At 51.6% G+C, this 17,936-nt stretch overlaps 1 protein-coding gene across 24 annotated transcripts in view; it reads right to left on the bottom strand.

The window, feature by feature from the left end:
• Positions 1–17,936, bottom strand: part of Ep400 (E1A binding protein p400) — a 106,575-nt gene that overhangs the window by 13,436 nt on the left and 75,203 nt on the right. For 23 of the 24 annotated variants that reach the window (XR_002394605.2, XR_002394604.2, XM_021257704.2 and 20 more), the window contains 15 exons: positions 14,560–14,718; positions 14,163–14,246; positions 13,742–13,876; positions 13,464–13,508; positions 13,231–13,384; positions 12,701–12,942; positions 12,391–12,564; positions 10,031–10,167; positions 9,849–9,905; positions 7,664–7,742; positions 7,308–7,556; positions 6,057–6,102; positions 5,667–5,776; positions 293–500; positions 19–197 (listed from right to left, as the gene is read on the bottom strand). Coding sequence is in view for 22 of the 24 variants with exons in the window: in XM_021257704.2 (XP_021113363.2) it covers positions 19–197; positions 293–500; positions 5,667–5,776; positions 6,057–6,102; positions 7,308–7,556; positions 7,664–7,742; positions 9,849–9,905; positions 10,031–10,167; positions 12,391–12,564; positions 12,701–12,942; positions 13,231–13,384; positions 13,464–13,508; positions 13,742–13,876; positions 14,163–14,246; positions 14,560–14,718 (2,058 nt within the window). In the remaining 2 variants the exon portion in view is untranslated. The remainder of the gene's footprint in view (positions 1–18; positions 198–292; positions 501–5,666; positions 5,777–6,056; positions 6,103–7,307; positions 7,557–7,663; positions 7,743–9,848; positions 9,906–10,030; positions 10,168–12,390; positions 12,565–12,700; positions 12,943–13,230; positions 13,385–13,463; positions 13,509–13,741; positions 13,877–14,162; positions 14,247–14,559; positions 14,719–17,936) is intronic. The other variant, XM_021257706.2, reaches the window with a different exon arrangement.

Genomic DNA, 17,936 nt, shown 5'->3' with positions numbered 1-17,936 from the left:
ACCTTCCCAAGTGCTCACCGGTGGCAGCTTGCCCACGGCCTTGATCTGGGCAGGGGACTGAGCCTGGCCCTGGATCTGTGGAACTGGCACCTGAGAGGGCTGCTGTGGTGGTGGCTGCTGCTGCTGCTGCTGCTGTTGTCGGAGGAGCTGGAAGTGCGCAGGGGTGATGGTTTTTCCAGGCAGCTGCACCCCTGTGGCTGGGAAAACGTCTGTCATGAGCCCCATCATCACTCTTGAGCAACAGTCTGAGCTCCAGCAGCAGGTGTGAATGCAGAAACAACAAGCCCCTTACCTTGGGATACCTGAGTGACCAAAGACCGGGCTGGGGTCTGCACTGGGGTTAGGTTGGTGGTTACCACAGCCGAAGCTGTCACAGAAGTGACCGCTCGAACACCCTGAGTTGTTGCCATGGACACCAGGTCAGTGGTCACGGTGGCTGGGGAGCCAACTGCTCGCTGCTGGGTGTGGACCACCTGCGTAGGGGCAGAGCCTCCCGAGGTCTGGAAAGGCAAGTGAGAGCACATCACACACTTCACACCACACTCCAGGCCTCCCCTCAAAGGAGCACAATGTGGCCCAGGGTCCAGAACCCAGGGACGGACACAGCCTGGAGTCTAGTCTCCAACACAGGGTTCCATGCACGTGCATGTGCATGCGCACACACACACACGCACACGCACACACACACACAGCTCCCCATGAGCTCACAGACAAGTGCAGGAGCCATAGAGCAGTGTTCTTTTTCATTAGGGAACCAGGTTACTGGGGGAAAAGGAACAGTCTTGGAGGACAGTTTCCAACCCACAGGTCCCTCTTGCTTTGCTCAGAACATGGATTCTCCATTACTCTGCCAGCCCCCAAGCTTATACCCACGCCCTGCACCCAACCCACTGCTAACTGTCAAGCCCTGCTAAGCCTGTGCAGAGCCACAGCCCTTCCGGTCTTCACCATCTCTTTCCTGCTTAAGAGTCAGTGTCCTCCATGCCCCAGCCCACTGTCACATCCTGCTGCCACCCTTCCCCAGGCCACGATAAACCCTCTGATGTCTCCTCTGAGACACCCCTCCCAGGCATCATTTCTCTCTGTAAGTCACCTTGGCTCAAGTGCTGATGGTGTCTTAAGACAACTTAAGTCTGCTGTTGATCCATTTACACTGGATTGCTTACATACATGGATTTAAATCTAGCATGTTACTTTCACTTGCTATTTAGCTGTGTTTCTCTGTATCTGCTTTCTCACCTTTCATCTGTTCTCATCCAATTTTCCCCATCAGTGTGAGTCACACAATTTCTGTTCTTTTAGTAGCTCATCTAAAAACTGCATCATGAGTATTTATCAAAATCATAGGTTTTAAACAAGCCTACCCATATGTAATCAGATAATACCATGTACATGAACTTTACTTTTTTCAGCCCCACAGTGAACTGCTGCTGTTTGCGAGGGCAATCTTCATCCACCTCCACTCCTTGGTGTCCCCGCTCCTGCCCCGCCCTCCTGCACCCGAGGGGTCTTCCTTCCCGACTCTGCCTTCCTGTGACTTCTCAGCCCTCCAGGCTGAGTGCCTTCCTGGTACGTGAGGTTCACCTTCCAACAAAGCCCTACTAAGTCCCCTCTTCTGTGTCTCAAGATGTCTTTATTTTGCCCTTGTTCAGGGAACTCAGAACACCAGGGGTGGCAGCCAGGTCCCTTCTTTGTTGGCCCTGGGCAGCAGGCTGTACTCAGAGGCCCGGCCCTCTTTCCTCTCTCATGTACTGTGTAGCATGGTGCCTCTTCATCTCCTTGACTGGGATTAGCGGACTTTTCATATGCAAGGGTCAGTGTCATGTGGCGACTCCCCCACCTTCAGGCACCGTCCCTGTTCAACACTACCGAGCTCGGCTGGGTCCTCTCACTCCGTCTTCCATCTGGTCTCCCCGTGATGCATCTGGGGTAACTTCTTGCTCCTCATCTAGCCCACGAATTCTCTCATCACCAGTGTGATCCAAGCTCATCCAGAGTTCCCTCATCCCGACTGTGCTGACCACTTTTCACTTCTAACAGTCCTTTACACTGCTTTTACATATCGCTTTCCTTTGGTTTCTTTGAAACATGAAGTGTAACTGTTGCACAATCCACGCCTGCCAACCGTGTATCCTGTCTCAGGAGCCCGGCCACTGTCTGCTGTTCCTCTGGTCTCCCTCACGGTGACTTATCTTCTCATGACTTATCTTTGCTGTTTTTTACCACATACTACTTGTCAGCCTGAAAACTGTGGCGGTCCTAAGAAGTAGGAGACGAAAGCACCATCCTCCAGAGGAATCTATCTGCTTCTGGCCCCCATAGACAGCTCCAGTCTGGGCCTGTGGTGCTTGATCAAGGGGCTTGCAGGCCCTTGGTGGGCGGCACCACCTGGAGCACAAACCTGTGGAGGAGCCGAATGGCTGCAACACCAGGAACTTCCCTTCCAGCCCAGGGTGCACTTCATGTCTGGCCAGGCCTGCCCTCGGGGTGCCAGCCTGTGTCCACAGCCCTCCTGGACTCTACCTCGGGTGAGCACCACTGAGGGTGGACCTTGAGTCCCCTGTCCCCAATGCCCAAAGTACTCTCAAGGCAAACCCAGCTTCAGGGCATCCCGTTCCTCCCTCTGATTTTTTTCTTTCCCTTACATTTTGGCCTTAGAATTATTTATTTGTTCATTTCTCCCCCCCCCAGTACTGGAACTCGAACTCAGGACCTTGCGTTTGCCAGGCAGGTGAGGTGCCACTGAGCTACATACATAGCCTAGGATTTTAGTTTCTTTAAGCTTCTAGAAGGATTTAAAAAATTTGTCCAATAAATTTGGTTATACTGAGAGCTGTATAAAAATACTTTACTCATTTTATTACCAAAACCAGAAATCCCTTCTGGACTACTGGAAGAGCTTCCCGGCCTTTTCTGTGCTCTTAACCTCACACACAGGACATCGAATTATGCTCCGGGGTTGCCTCTAGGTCTTCCACGCACTCCCCACTGCCTGCTGAGTGAAACCCACTCCAACCCCAGATCACCCAGCCTCACCCTAACACAGTGCAGCACAGCAGGCCCCTGATGAACTTGAGGAACCAGCACTGCTCTCCTCCACCCAAAGAGTGCTCTGCTGCTCGCTGCTGCTTGGCCTCTGCTCACACCATGTGACCTGGCCTTGGGGATAACACACTTCCTGTCCATGTGAAGGCCACGGTGCCTTCTGGAAGTTGCCCTGATTCCCTCAGAGAAACCAGCTTGCAAAGGCAAGAGCTATACAGGCCCTGTCTCCCTGCAGAGGGTGCAGACTGCAGATCCCTTAAATACAACACACACACACACACACACACACACACACACAAACAAAAAAACACTAGATGCAATGATTTTGGCTTCCCGCCCCACAGAAATAGCACTGGCCATTCAGAATGGTCCTGATATTCCTAACTAATAACTTCCGTTCTGCACCTAAAGCAGTTTCTGCAAAACAGAAATAAAAACCAATGAAATAATCTTAACTCACATGCCAAAGAAGAAACTATTTAATGCATTCTGTTGTGTAGAGTACTTTAATCTTTCAGTTTAATGATGGGTACTGTACATACAGCAACACTCATGAACTCCAGGGATGCGGTTCCGCGACCTTTGGGTGACCGCACTCACCATGCCCCAGATGTAGATACAGCATACACAGCTGGCACTGCCAAAGAGCTCCAGGGCCTCCCTGTGACCAAACCCTCCCTCCCTCTCCTCCAGCACCTGGCAAGCATCTGCTCTCTGCCCCCGAAGTCCCACTGTTCCATCACATCACTTAAGTATACACAGCACACACAGCCTTTCTTTTTTTCTTTTTCATGACAGGATCTTGCTCTGTAGTCCAGGCTGGCCTTAAACTCATGCTCCAGCTCTCGAGTGCTGGGATTAGAGGCGTGTGCCACCATGGTCAGGTAAATACACAGCCTTTTGGAGCTCTGTTCACACAACAGTAGCAGGCCTTTGAGGTTCCCTGCACCCCAGGTACCATGCTTCCTGTCATGCCAGGCAGCCTCGGGTCAAATGGGACACTACTCAATGGGCAGAGGACACTAGGCTGCTGCAATTTTAGCAATGACAAAGCCACAAGACACACAGCATCTGGGTTCCCTGTGTAGACACATTTTCATTTCTCTTGGAGAAATACTTAGCAGTAGAGTTGCTAGGCTACATAAGCAAAGCATGTGTTTAATTTTATAAAAGTAACCACTGCTGTTCATGGTGACTGAGATTCTGCAGCGTCAGGGCTGGGGTCTCACAGCTGTTCTCACAGGTACCTGGCCACACAGCACTATCGTTTCAGTTTTGCTTTCCTAATCTTTCCATAATGTATTTGCCAGTCGTGTATCCTTTCTGGTGACTGCGCCATCTTGTGTCCATTTTAATTTTATTTATCTATTTATTTGGGGGGGTGGTACCGGGGATCAAACTCTGGTCTTGGTGTTTGTGAGACAGGCAGCGGAACCACTGAGCTAAATCCCCGGGCCCCCTTTTGGCCATTTTTAAATTCATCTGTTTTCTTCTGAGTTCAAGGGTCTTCATGCAACCTGCATACCTGCCCTCACACGTTTTGCAAACATACTTTCCCAGTCTGCGCTTTTATATCCATTTTAATATTTTTTAAGGAACAGTTTTTGTTTATTTACTTTAAGAAGCAGTTTTTAATTTGATGAAATAATCTAATTTAATATTTCATTCACAGCCTTTTGCATCCTTGAAATGTTTACGTAGACTAAGGAAGTTAAGCTGTTCGCTTAGAAATGTTACTGTTTTGGTTCAAAATCTGTAGCTTCTGGCCGGGCATGGTGATGCACTCCTGTAATCCCAGTGCTCAGGAGCCTGAGGAAGGAGGATCACCAAGAGTTCAAGACCAGCCTGGACTACAGAGCAACACCCTGTCTCAAAAAACCCAAAAAAACCCAAACAACAAATAAACAAACAACAAAAAAACCTCAAAACCAAACAGAAAGCTATAGTTTCTGGTTTTACATTCAGGCCTAGGACTCATTTTGAATGACGTTTTATGCATGGTGTGACTTACAGGTCAAGGTTGTTTTGCACATGAAATCCAGTGGTCTCAGCATCATGTAGATGGCCCACTGAATTCCAGGGCCCCTTTAGGAAACTTCCTGACCACACAGGCATGTGCACCTACTTCTGGACTTTCTACCCAACTCCATTCATCTGCATGCCTATTCTTTTCCAACACCATGCTGTCTAGGTATCTCACATGATGTCTCAGTACCTCCCCCACTTAATCCGCTCTCCTGGGCCTGTTGGCCTTCACACACAGTCTGGAACGTGTGCAAACCCAAGGCGCTGCCCTCACACAGCACCCTGTCCCCTCCTCCTGCCCAGGGCCCTGCAAGGGCTCCTGTGTACCTCTGCTCCACTCAGTGACACAACTGCAACATGCTCTCAGACCCACGCCCTCCTGCTGGAATGCCACGTGGGAGGAGTGTGCATATCCACACATGCACATGCACGAGCGCACACCATGGTTTCATTCACTCAGAGTAGAGAACGGATGCCACCCCCCAACACTGAATGTGTGCAAATGGCTGTCCTGATGAGCCACTGCTGGAGCACTGAGAGGGAGTCACCTCCCGAGTACAGAGCCAAGGCGAGCTCCTGGGACAGGGATAACTCACAGTCAAGGCTCCAGGAGCCACTGGCGATGCGAGACGCTTGTTAATGGACTGGAAGGTGGCAGCAGGGACGCCTGCGATGGTGTTCACGATCACGTTGCCACTCACAGTGCCTGCAGAGGAAGATGCGTGTGGGCAAGAGGATGAGAAAAGCTTTCTCCTATCTTTCACTTATTATTTTTTGGTCTGGCAGTACTGGATTGAACTGATGGCCTTTGTCCTGGGCTACATCCTCAGATCTTTTTTTATTTTGAGACGGTTCACTAAATGGCTAAGTTGCTCAGGCTGGGCTTGGTCTTGCGACCCTCCTGCCTCAGCCTCCCAGAGTGCTGGAATCACAGCTGTACTCCTCCATGCCTGGCTCCTACTCCACCACTTCTGGACCCTCCTTACCTGTTGGAATACTTGTGCCAGTCACTGAGGTTTTAATGGTTCCTGCCTGTGTAAAAAGGAAAACGCTCCTGAGTTTCATGCCAGGCCCTGCCCTGCACAAACTCTCCAAAGGCTCCCACTTCATCCACAATCAGACCCAAACCCCAACCATGCTCACACAGCCACCCAGGCCGTCCTGGCTTGGCCCTTGCCCCGCCCTATGTGCGTGGTCTCTCGTCACCCAGCCCAGCATGCTGACCCTCTTCCTAACAGCCATGCTCAGCTCTCAACGTCCTCTCTGACCCCTCAGGGCCGACTTCCTGCTGCTTAGGCTGCAGCTCACAGCCACCCCTGCAAAAAGCTCCTTTCCCTGCCCACGGTCGCTGCCCTGCCTGGTGCCTTCCTGCCAGTACTGAAACGATCGCCATCTGCTGCCTCCTGCTCCCCGCTGGGCCCGGACTCCAGTCAGCCGGGCCCGGCCCACCTTTTGCACGGATGCCCCTTGTACCAAGGGCGAGTTTGGTAAATGGTTGGGGCTGGACACACGCTCAGGGGCACTCTATCACTGACTAAGCTGCACCCCAGCCCCTGCCTTTTTCTAAGTCTTTATCTCTGAGACAGGGTCTCACTAAATGACCAGGGTAGGACTGGGACTTGCAGTCCTCCTGCCTCAGCTTCCCAAGTGGTGGGATTGAAAGGCACGTGCCACCACACCTGGCATAAATGTATCATCTGAATGAATACAAATGCTCAAGTGCATATAAAACTTCACTACAGCCAAATGCAACTTAAATTGATGGCAAAAATGGTTCTATGGTAAGTATCTTCACGCTTGGCTAACAAGGCAAAACAGGTGTTTCCTAAATGCAGCACCAAACATGCTCAGTAAGTCTGATTGCACCCTCGACCCCAGTGTGTGACACATGCACACAGTGCACGGAGGCGTGGCTATCAGCCACCACAGTCTGCAGGCACAGCCTGCCTTTCACTTCTTCACACTCTGCAGGGCTTTCCACAGCAGGCACTAAGGACAGGCATGTGCCAGGTGCCTGTGTGCATGCTCACAAGCAGGGGGGCGTGGCTCAGCGAAGGTGGCTTGTCTGTGCCCATGTGCACAGGTGCCACGGCCCCCCGCCTAGAGTGCAGCCTCGCCTTCCCACCCAAGTCACATGCCTGGGCCACACTGGCCAACCCCTCGGGGAAGCGCAGAGCTCCTCAGGGGCCAGCCCACGCCCAAACCATCCCCTCAGACCACGGGACACAGGCTCTCACCAGCACTGCAGCACTGCCCACGGTCGTGATCGCAGGCTGCCCTTTTGGCGGGGCCTGCACAGGCTGCGGCTGGGCCTGAGTCTGTGGCTGGGGTGGAGCAGTGGGCTGCCCCGTGGATGGCTGGCTGCCAGCAGCCTGTGCCTGGGGTAGTGGTGGTGGTGGCTGCTGAGAGGGCGGTGGGGGCTGCTGCTGCTGGGGGGGTGGCTGTGCCACGGCTGGCTGCTGTGCCTTCTGCTGATCGGCCAGAGCCTAGAAGGGTCGGGCAGAAGAGAAGCTGCTGGAGGAGGGGACTCAGCTGGGCGACAGAACCTCCCAGCTACCACATAGCCCGGAGGCCAGCACGCAGGAGAACACACCTTCTTCTCTTTTGCGATTCGCTCTGCACGGAGGGACGCAACCTGAATGGGAGGCAGCGGTTTGTCATAGTTGATTCCACTGAAAGATAAGCGCAAGAGTCGGATGTACGGTCATGGCCTTACCCCTGGCTTCAGTGACCTACTGTTAACCAAGGTTCAGAAATATCAAGTGGAAAAACTCCAGAAATAGATAATTTGTAAGTTTTGAACCACACAACGATGGGAAAGGGGGAGGGAAAGGCAAGAGGGGAGCATCAGAGCATGTTATACACATGTACAAACATGCTAAAGCAAACCCACTTTTTGTGTAACAAGTGTGAACTAAGAAAAAAATCAAAAACCTTCAGAAGTAGTGAATAATGACCAAAGTGCAAAAAAGACTGCATACTGCTGAGTAGCATGAGCAAATCATGCACCACCCCACTCTTTTCTGCCAGAACACAACCCACTCTTCTGTCCAGCATGTCCATACACACGGCAAGCTTCTTGGTCACCACGTTGACTGTCACGGTACCACAGTGACTGTGCTCAAGTCACCCTTATTTTACTGAACAACTGCCTCAAATCGCTGGTGACAGAACCAAAGAAAAGCTGTGAAGCCCTTCCAGGAGGCAAAGGGTTCAGTACCATCTGCAGTTCAGACACCCAAGGGCCACTAGCTCTGCAGAAATGCTCCGGACACACAACCCTGTCCCCACCCACCAGTGAGCTCCATAGATATGCTCTGTACTCACCCCTCAGTCCTCAGCCCCCAGTGAGCCCCAGTTCCCCCAAGACTCCTGGGCACGCCTCTTCCATGCGTTGCAGGGAGGAGTAACTATTTCTATACCTACGCACAGCTGTTCAAGGCCCCCCGCTCTGCTTCCTGCGGCTCCACGGCCCTCGGCCCCTGTAGTATGGCCTGCCCCGGCCCACACTGAAGATCTGCTGGCTGCAGCCTCCTGCCCTCAGTTTCCCTAAAAAACCCAGCTCATCATCCCTCTTCTATGAAAGTATGTGACAATCTATCTGGTACTTCTGTGAGGTTCTCTTGCTCCCATCTTATGCCAGATCAAAAAGGATAAGGACAGTGCCAGGTTTGTCCCCAAATGCTGTGCTGGTCCACAGCTTCTGAACAGCCACCAGCTGAGCAAACTTGCACCCTGCCTAAGTGACAGGTACTCTGTACTGCTGGTACCAGAATCCCTGCAGCTGCAGAGCTCAGGCACTTTGAGCAAGGAACTTAAAAGGCACGTCTGAGAGTGAGCCGTGCCACCAAGAGGAGCAGGCCAGGGCTGGACTGCCATCCTCTACACAGGCAGGGCACTGTGGGGCCACAGCCAGGGTGTAGGCACACAGGCATGGCCAGAGGGAGCCATTGCAGATGTGCTGTGAGCCAACTTCCTCTGATGAGGGCCCTGACTTGTAGCTGTGTGCAGAGGAGACTTGGAGAGCCCTGGAAGGAAGCAGGGGCAAGACAGGAAATGGTCTACCCTGCACAAGGGCACTGACAGTGCCTGAGCCTGAGATGACCGTTCCATCTGAACAAATCTCCTTTCAACACGACTCTAAGAAGCCCCGTCTACAAAATGCCCATCACTTGACTCCACAACTCAGTTTACCTGTTTCTTCCTCCCCACCTTCCCAGCTCACTGATCCATTTTTTTTAAATTAAATAACTTTATTATCAAACACACGCACGTACAAAAAATTAAAACCATTCAAAGAAGAACAATGCAAAGGAAAAAAACTACAATATTCAAATACAGTAGAACTCAACCAAAACAAAACTGAAAAGCACTTAAACATTTTTCCATATAACTTAAAAAAGCATCTCAAGCACCAACAAGACCCCAGAGGATGTGATTTGCTTCAGAAAACTGATCGTCTTTTTTCCTAAGCTTCAATGGAACTTGTGCCCAAAGAGAGGTGGCACGAGGAAAAAAGCCTCTTGTGGGCACTGCCCCAGTCCTCGAGCATCCCTATCACACCGTGACCCATGTCCTCCAGAGCGCTAGCAGGGGTACATCATGATTCTCCATGCCCGGGCCTGGCAGGACTGTCCCCATCACTCTGGCCCAGGTGCTGCACCTCCTGGAAGCCTGGACTCAGCACCTGCATTGCAATCTGCCTGGCTGCCGAGTTTATGCAAACACTGAGCAAAAACCCTCCAAACAGCAAGCAGTGTGTCCCCAACACCCAGTACCTTTCTGCCAACACAGAGGCGTGCTTGGGGTTCTTCTGAAAGGGATTCATGCCAAGCCTGAAGGGCAGAAAACAAGATCGAAGTTACTGAACAGAGGAGAGACAGGGCCATGAGGCCATAGCAACACCTGAGCCTCGTGGTCTGCCTATCATACATGGCGTGAAGCAAGGACTGAGACATACAGAGGTTTGATAGGGGGGCTCCTCTTGCCGGCCGTCATCTTCATCAAGTCAAAGTGGTTTGTGTACAGCTGAGTGTGGGTGGCGTTCTCATCCTGGGCGTAGATCTGGCTTGTGCGCAAAGGACGGTTGTTCTTGCTCTGAAATAGCGGACAAGAGCATGTCACGGTGCTGTTGGCCCCGTGCAATGACCGCTCTAGAAACAGGGCCTGTGGGACCAGAGGCTTGTGGCTCCACACAGCTGAACCCAAATGTCCTTTCCGTTCTCTTCTCTCTGACACATAACATGGCCTAACAGCAACAGCAAGGCTATGGGGCTGGCGATGGGCCCCAATCTGCAGGGAGCCCCACTATGACCCAGCTGAGGAAAGCAGAGTTACCCTAAGTGTGTGGGGTCACATTGCAAGTGGCAGGGAGCAGCAGGGTGCTAGCCTTTGCCTGACACATCCAATATCCACAGACACTGAGGGGCAGCATTGACCCAGTCACCTCCTCCTTCCTCTGGTGGGCAGAAAGGGTGGCAAGTATTCAGGGATGTCTACAAGTGTGTTCTGGGGGCTCTGCACTATCTGTGCCTACTAATCTCTCCTTTGTAGGCCCTATAGCAAAGAGAAGGCCACTCCACAGTCCCCTACTTGCTCCCCAGACATCTCAGTGGCCCTTCACCTGCAAAAACAACATCCGGGGATGTAGTCTGTGTGAAGTCAAGAGGGGACCAGTGTTAAGACAAGAGCGTGGAGCCCCTTCCCAGCAGGGCTCCAAGCAGCCCCAGGAGCAGGAGTTACCAGACCATCAGGTACATGTACGTGCACATGGATGTGCACATGGGGGTGGGGCCTGCTGCCAGAGCTGTGTCTGAACCCCAGAAGCAAAGTCCAGAAAGTCAGAACCAGAAGCCAACACGCAAGGCTCCCGGGCCTGTCCCTTGCACTTCACACGTGTGGAACTGCCCTCCTCTGGAGATAGAGCAGAGGGGTAGCCAGATGGGAAGACCAAGACCACGTGCATGCACAACACTGGAAAGCCAGGTGCACTGGGCCGGGCACGGAGTACTGCTCGCTGCGGTAGTCTTACTGGGCCTGCCTATGGCAGGATCTTTGGCGCTGCAGCGTGTGATTGTCCCGCCCACACACATACCAGTCACCACCGTCACAGGCCTGACAGGTGTGAGCATGGGAGGCTCCCAAGTCCCTGAAGGGGCTCAGTGAGTCATGAAGTGGCCCGAGGCAGACAAGCACACCCTCCAGTGCAGGGGTAAAAGGCACTCCAGAGGACCCTAAGGTTCAGGTTCCTGTATCACTAAACGCAGGTCCCTCCTGCACCTCTCTATGCTCCCCTGCCCAGGCTTGGGGACAAAGATTTTCATCTCATTCAGTTTTTCATCTCACTTTGTGCCTTCTTCTTTGGATTTGCTTCACAAAGCAGCTATAAGAGAAGAAAACATCCTAGCTTTATTTTTTCCATATTAATGGCTGCTATGAATGCTTCCAAAACTTAACAGACTAATCTGAGAGTTCAGGATCTCATGGTGGAGGTGCCACAGAATGATGTTATGAGGAAGCAAACACTTTATTCTGAAGTAAGTGTTTGTAGGAAGATGAAAACCGAGATGACTGAAGGATCGACAGCAGTGATAAATGAAGTGTGGTGGCCTTATCCTGAGGACCGTTCTGGCTTGCAGGCAGACATCATCATTTTCACAAATTATAACCAAAATGCAAATTTTACACAAGAGCATTTTACAAATGCAAATTTTACACTGGATGTCTGCCCTACCCTGTCACACGCAGGAAGGCGTGACTGTAGCTCTATGCTGCCAGGACACCCAGAGGCAGTCAGATGCAGTGTCCCCACATGCCCACATGGCATCCATTGCTAGAAGTGGTTCTTGCTCCCCTGAGAGGGTGTCTGTAATAGCTGGCACAGGGTGGCATGGTACAGTGGAGCTGCAGACACCGTGCTATGGGGCAGCAGAGTGGCAGTGTGGCCTCATCTGAGCCAGGACGCCCACCAAAGCCAGCTTCCCACCCAGGTCAGGGTGGTGCGCTGTGCCCTGAATGCATAAGGACCTGCAGCATGTGGCAAGCCCCGAAAGCAGCTGCTGGTCCAACTACTGACTCTACAGCGAGATCCTGAGGAAACAGGAACAGATGCTATGTAAGCCAGTAACTAAGATAGAAAAGTTCTCGTCTTCACCTTCCAAATTTTCTTTGAAAAAAAAGAAACACATGTGACTCCTTTCACTACTGTCCACACCTGCTGGGTGTGATACAGACCAGCTGGGCCAGACCAGCTGCTGGGGTGCTACACAGCAGGGCCCAGGAGCCCATGTCCTCTCAGGGAGACCAAGGAGCAGGGCTCACCTTTCCTTCCTCTCTGGGAATGATGACGTTCTCATAGCGATTCCGGCACTGCTTGGAAGAACGGTAGATTCGACTGCAGGAGTTAACAACATCACTGACAAGATCCCAATTAGGTGTGTGGGCAGGTGACACTATCGTGAGGTTCAAGGGCAGCTCGAGTAACTGCTTCACAGCCTGGAAGACAGTGTTGCAGAAAAAGAAGTCAACAAGCTCCAAGTGCACAGGGCTTCCCTCACACCAAAGACCCGGAAAGCAACTGTGCCATTGTGAACACTGTGTGGATTCCTACATCAGACACGACCACACTCACCTGCAGCAGGGCCCAGTCCTCGCCAATAAGCCACTCAGGGCTGTCCTGCGGGGGGTCCCCAGAGGACTTGACATAGGTGGGCAGCGGCTTGGCGAAGGGTGCCTGCTGCTTTAGCAGCAGGTTCTTCTTCTGCTCCTTGCCCTCACGCCGGATTTTCAGCATGCCCGGGGTGGCCCGATCAAACAGGGACCGGGGCGGCACGACCGCCTCGCCATGCCGCTGCTTCTTCTTTCTGCCTGCGGCTAAAGGGGCAACGTCAGCAAGACAGGGCAGGAAGAGCCCCTGTGTCAGCAGGCAGGAGGAAGGCTGGGGAAGCACCCGCCCGAGGGCATGGTTTTCTTGCTTTCACTACTAACAAGAGATACAAATGTTGAGGCCTGTGTGCTGGTGAAATGGGGGTGCAGGAACTCACCACGAGAGGGAACCAAGGGGGCCTGCGGTCACCTCACCCCACCCCATCCCCACAGAGGGAGCAAAACCATAGCAACTGCGGCAGCCTCTGCCAAGCAGGGCAACACCCAGCGCCACACCTGAAGGGTCTGTCTTGTGACGCTTGCGCTCCTTCCTCACATACACAGGGGGCAGCTTGGCTTCTGGGATGGGCATGGTCTCATACATCAGACACATGACAGAGTCGATGTAGATGTCATTGTCATCCTGGGGGGGGGTAGGCGGAGTCCAGAGCTGCGCAGAGAAAGCAAGTCCCATGAGAGGCAGAGCTGTGGAAGACTGGTCCCTCGGGCACAGGAGAGGAGCTCCTTACCGGCATAACCTCCGTCTGCCCATCAGTGTCTTCGTAGATGTATTCCTGTAGGGAACACGGGCCATTCAACATCTCTGCTTCACGCTAGTCTCCCATATAAGTCTGACCAGCATGACTTAATGAGTTTCACTCTCAGCTGGCAATACAATGCAGGAAAAAGCCCACATCTGACTAAGAATCTCTTAAGTGTGGGTTCAAAAGGAAGCAATGCCTGAGAACACGGCTGCGGGGCTCCCTTGTGAGGAGCAAACATGAGTGTTTGCTGGAGTGTGGCCTACCATGTTGTATGCATCCTCCCGTGTGTAGGTGAGCAGATCCGCCTCCTCCTGCTCCCGCTGCAGCTGGGCCTCCTTCTCTTGCAGGGCCTGGGCGTTGCATGACTCCCACTCTCTCACAGAGGCCCTCACTGCATCCTGGCAGGAAGGCCACAGGAATTGCATGTTCCAGATCAGAACCAGCAACGCCCATCTTGCTGTTCCCACCTCTACAGTCCCACTGCCCTAGCTCTGCCCCCAACCTGCGACCCTCTACACCGTGCCAGGCCTGCTGAATCAAATACAAAGTCATCAAAGTAAAAAACCAGCTCCACAAGGCCTGAGCAGGTTTCTGACATTTCATTTAATGAAGTTGTATTTACTTCAAATTTAATAATCCCAAAGCTATTCACATGTTAAAATGATCAAAAATTAACTCTCTTACCTCACTATTTCTCTCTTTTTCTTGCTCAATGGTCGTATGAAACAATTCCAGGTAATTCAAAGCATATTTCTCAATGGGAGTAAGCTATTTCAAAAGCATAGTTTTTGAATAAAGTTAATGGCAAGTTAGTAAAGTTCCTTTTGAAATCTAGTCATCAACATTTTAATTAAACTAGTCACTATTCCTTGTCAAACTAAACAAAAAAATGTCTTATAGTTTTCCTTCATTCTTTTTTGTTTTGGTTTGGTTTTTTGAAATAGGGTTTTTCGATGTGGCCCAGGCTGGTCTTGAACTCAAGGCAATCCTCCTGCTTCAACCTCCTGAGTGCTAGGATTACAGGTGTGTGCCACCTCACCCAGCTTAAAATATTTAGCTTTACAGAAAAAGAAACCCAAACCTGCTCCATGAAGTCAGCCAGCTCCTCTAGCTGGGACGGCTCCTCTTCATGTCTGGAGTCCTCTGAGTCTGAGCACAGCAGGCTGGTGCCAGGCCCAGTTACCGCTTCCTCTGTACCCTTCTGTGTGTCCTCCTCCAGGCACTCAATGCTCTTGAGGGCCTGCGGAGAGGTGGCAGTCAGATCAGCGGGATGCACTCTTCACACGGAGGCGGCACCCACATGTCCAGGATTCCCCAGGTCTGCTTGGACACTTGGGACAACAAGCAGGCCAAGGGCACACAAAATGGCACAGGGGACCTTCTGGGCCTTCCAAGAAATCCCCTGGGAGAGCCATGTGTGATGTGCGTGAAGGGTCCCGATGTACCAGAAGGGGTAGCGAGGCCAGTGGAACACACCAACGCCAACAAGAGAAGCGCGTGGCTTCCTGTCACACTGGACGCATACCACTGGCCACAGTTCCTCACAAACTCAGGCCAAAGTCCATGGCTGAACAGAAGATGCACAGCCCTGTGCCATAGGGCCATAAGCAGGCTCACTGAAAACTGTAAGACAGCCACAAGCTTCAAACTGTCCAAGACATGCCCACAGCAAAGCTGTTCCTGCTTCTCTCGACAGCCAGGGGCACTTCAGTTGCCAGAGGTGTGACAGACACTTATCTCTGAGATACACGGGCAGCTCGTGTTACAAGGCGTAAGTTAAAGATGGCACAGGCCTTGCTACATCTGCAAAGGCTGGAATCTGATGGAACCTCACATTCCACACAGAAATCACTTCCAGACACAATCCAGCAGGGCACCTCTGGAACCTCAGAGAGTCTCTTAGCGACCTGAACACAGAAAACTTTGACCCTGGATGACAGTAAGAATAGGAATTTCTGCTCACCAAAGATACCACGGAAAAAGATGCTATAAACAAACTGGGCACAGGCCTCGAGTCCAGAGTACAGAAAGAACTCTAACAGCCATTAAGAAAATGAGAACAATGCAATTTCAAAAAACAGGGAAAAGACTTGACCAGGCATTTTTTTTAGGAAGTACTCTGAGGCTGGAGTATGGCCCAGTGCAGAGCAGGCCGCAGACACACTAAGCCCTGGGTTCACTTGTGTCCAGCACTGTGAGGGGCAGGGGGATATCCCAGTGATCTGTGAGGAGGTGACCAAAATCATCACACAACAGCAGGATGCAAACTACAGCCCCACGTGAGACCATCCCTCAGCCCCTCCGGGTTAAGAACAGCCTCTTAGCTCGGTCATACATACACCTGCCCGGCAAGGCCTCCATCCCCAAGCCCTTATCTGGCAGGGACATGGGCACATATTCACACACGTGAAGACAGACAGCACATGCTTCAAACAAATCACACACCCCAGACAGCAGCTCTTACAGATTAGACTGCAGTGTGTGCCTTGCAGCAGGGGACAGCAGTGAACCATGCCACATAGAAGAGGGTCCCACTGACATGGAGTTCAAAGAGGGGGACTGTGGCTCAACATCGCAAGACTGGCCACTTGTGGAAGGGAACAGGCGGCAGGGGACCCTCTGGGGAGCTGGGGATACACCCCTTCTTTACCAGGAGCCATAATGGCTGCCCTCACCCTGTGAAAACAGGTCCAGTGGATCTTCGTGAGGCTGACACTGTTCCATGTATTCTCACACATCAACAAAACCTTTCTCAGGGATCAGGGATGTGTAGCTCAGTGGTGCCACCACCTGCCTCACAAGCACAAGGTCCTGAGTTCAAACTCTGGCACCAAAAACAAAAAAACCTTTCTCAAACCATTTTTGGGCACAATCCTTCCAGGAGCCAGCAAGGCAGGCATGGGGTGTGCGTCTCCAAGAACATCCACAGCTGCAGAGGGTGCTAGCCACACCTAGGAAGCAGCTGCTGCTCTAGCACTGACCCCACTCTGCCGCCCTACACCTCTCCAACCGTGCACTGCTGCTGGTCTCCCAAGTGGTCCCAGCATTCCCATTATGACAATGCAGCCTCAACATGGCAGGCAGAATGACTGCTTCACATAATGGCAGACAATACTCCAGCCTGACTCCAGCCTTGTGACTGCCCCTTTCTCAATCAGGGCTGTCTCTGCCGCCTCATCAGGCTTCTGGCTGATGACGGGGCCTGTGCTGGACCTGGATCCAGACACTCTCCCCTAGGCCTCCACACACGCTCCACCCCAACGCTGGGTCTTCTGTGTAGCCACAGCCCTCCCGCCTCAGCTTCTGGTCTCCCTCACTCGAGCAAGATGGGATTCCTATCTTCTTCCAGTGCTCACCCTGCAGCCTAGCACAACACTAGGCTCACAGTGAGGCAGTCAACAAGCACCTTCAGGAAGAATCTGTATGTGGAAATCCTAGGCTGCTCTGAAACCACAGGGCAGAAACAGAGGCCTCTCCAGGGCATGCTCTGCGCATAGGCTCACTTCTGTGTGCACAAATACCTTCCATTCTCCTCCGAGGTTGTGTGTAACAAGTGACAACTACATGGTCACCTCTGGGAAAGAATCTGTTCTTCCTCGTATCTTCCTGTGCTATGTGAATTTCTTTTCAAACCTCACACATATATTACATATTAAACACAAAGAGGAAGGCCTATACAGAACAACATATAAGATATTTCTGGGCACAGGATATAAAGACCAACATTAGAAAAAAAAAATCAATACTTTTCTAGCCAGGCATGGCACTGCATACCTGTAATCCCAGCACTTGGGAGGCTGAGGCAAGAGAATTGTCATGAATCTGAGGCCAGCCTGGGCTACATAGTGAGTTTGAGGCCAGCCTGAACTACAAGCGAGACCCTGCCTCAAAAAACCCCCTCAAAATAAGAAATCAATAACATTTCTACACACCAATAACGAACTAGCTGAGAAAAAAAAAATCAGGAAAACAATTCTACTCACAAGTTTCAAAAAACTAAACTGAACTACCTAGGGATCAAACAAACCAAGGAGGTAAAAGAACCTGAACAAGACACTACAAAAAAAATCAATTCAAAAATGGATCAAAGCTTATACCTCAGCATAAGCTCAGAAACTGAAACTGCTGAAAGAAAACACAGGGTAACACTTTAAGATAGGCACAGGCAAGACTTCCTGAATAGGACTCCAACAGCACAGGAAATAATATAAGAATCACCAAATTAAAAACTTTCAGGGTCGAGGATTTAGCTCAGTGGTTCCACCACCTGCCTCGCAAGTGTAAGGACCTGAGTTTGATCCCAGGTACCAAAAAAACAAAACAAAACAAAACTTTCAGCACAGGGCCAGGGATTTAGCTCAATGGCACCATGCCTGCCTTGCAAGTGCAAGGTCCTGAGTTTGATTCCCAGTACCAAAAAAAAAAAAAAGTTTCAGCACAGCAAGGGCAAACAACAGA

The sequence above is a fragment of the Heterocephalus glaber genome, unplaced genomic scaffold, assembly GCF_053883595.1.
Source record: "Heterocephalus glaber isolate CG9 unplaced genomic scaffold, H.glaber_assembly_v1.0 deba00001687, whole genome shotgun sequence".
NCBI classification, from domain to species: Eukaryota; Metazoa; Chordata; class Mammalia; order Rodentia; family Bathyergidae; genus Heterocephalus; species Heterocephalus glaber.
This window is presented reverse-complemented; position numbering and strand designations above follow the sequence as displayed.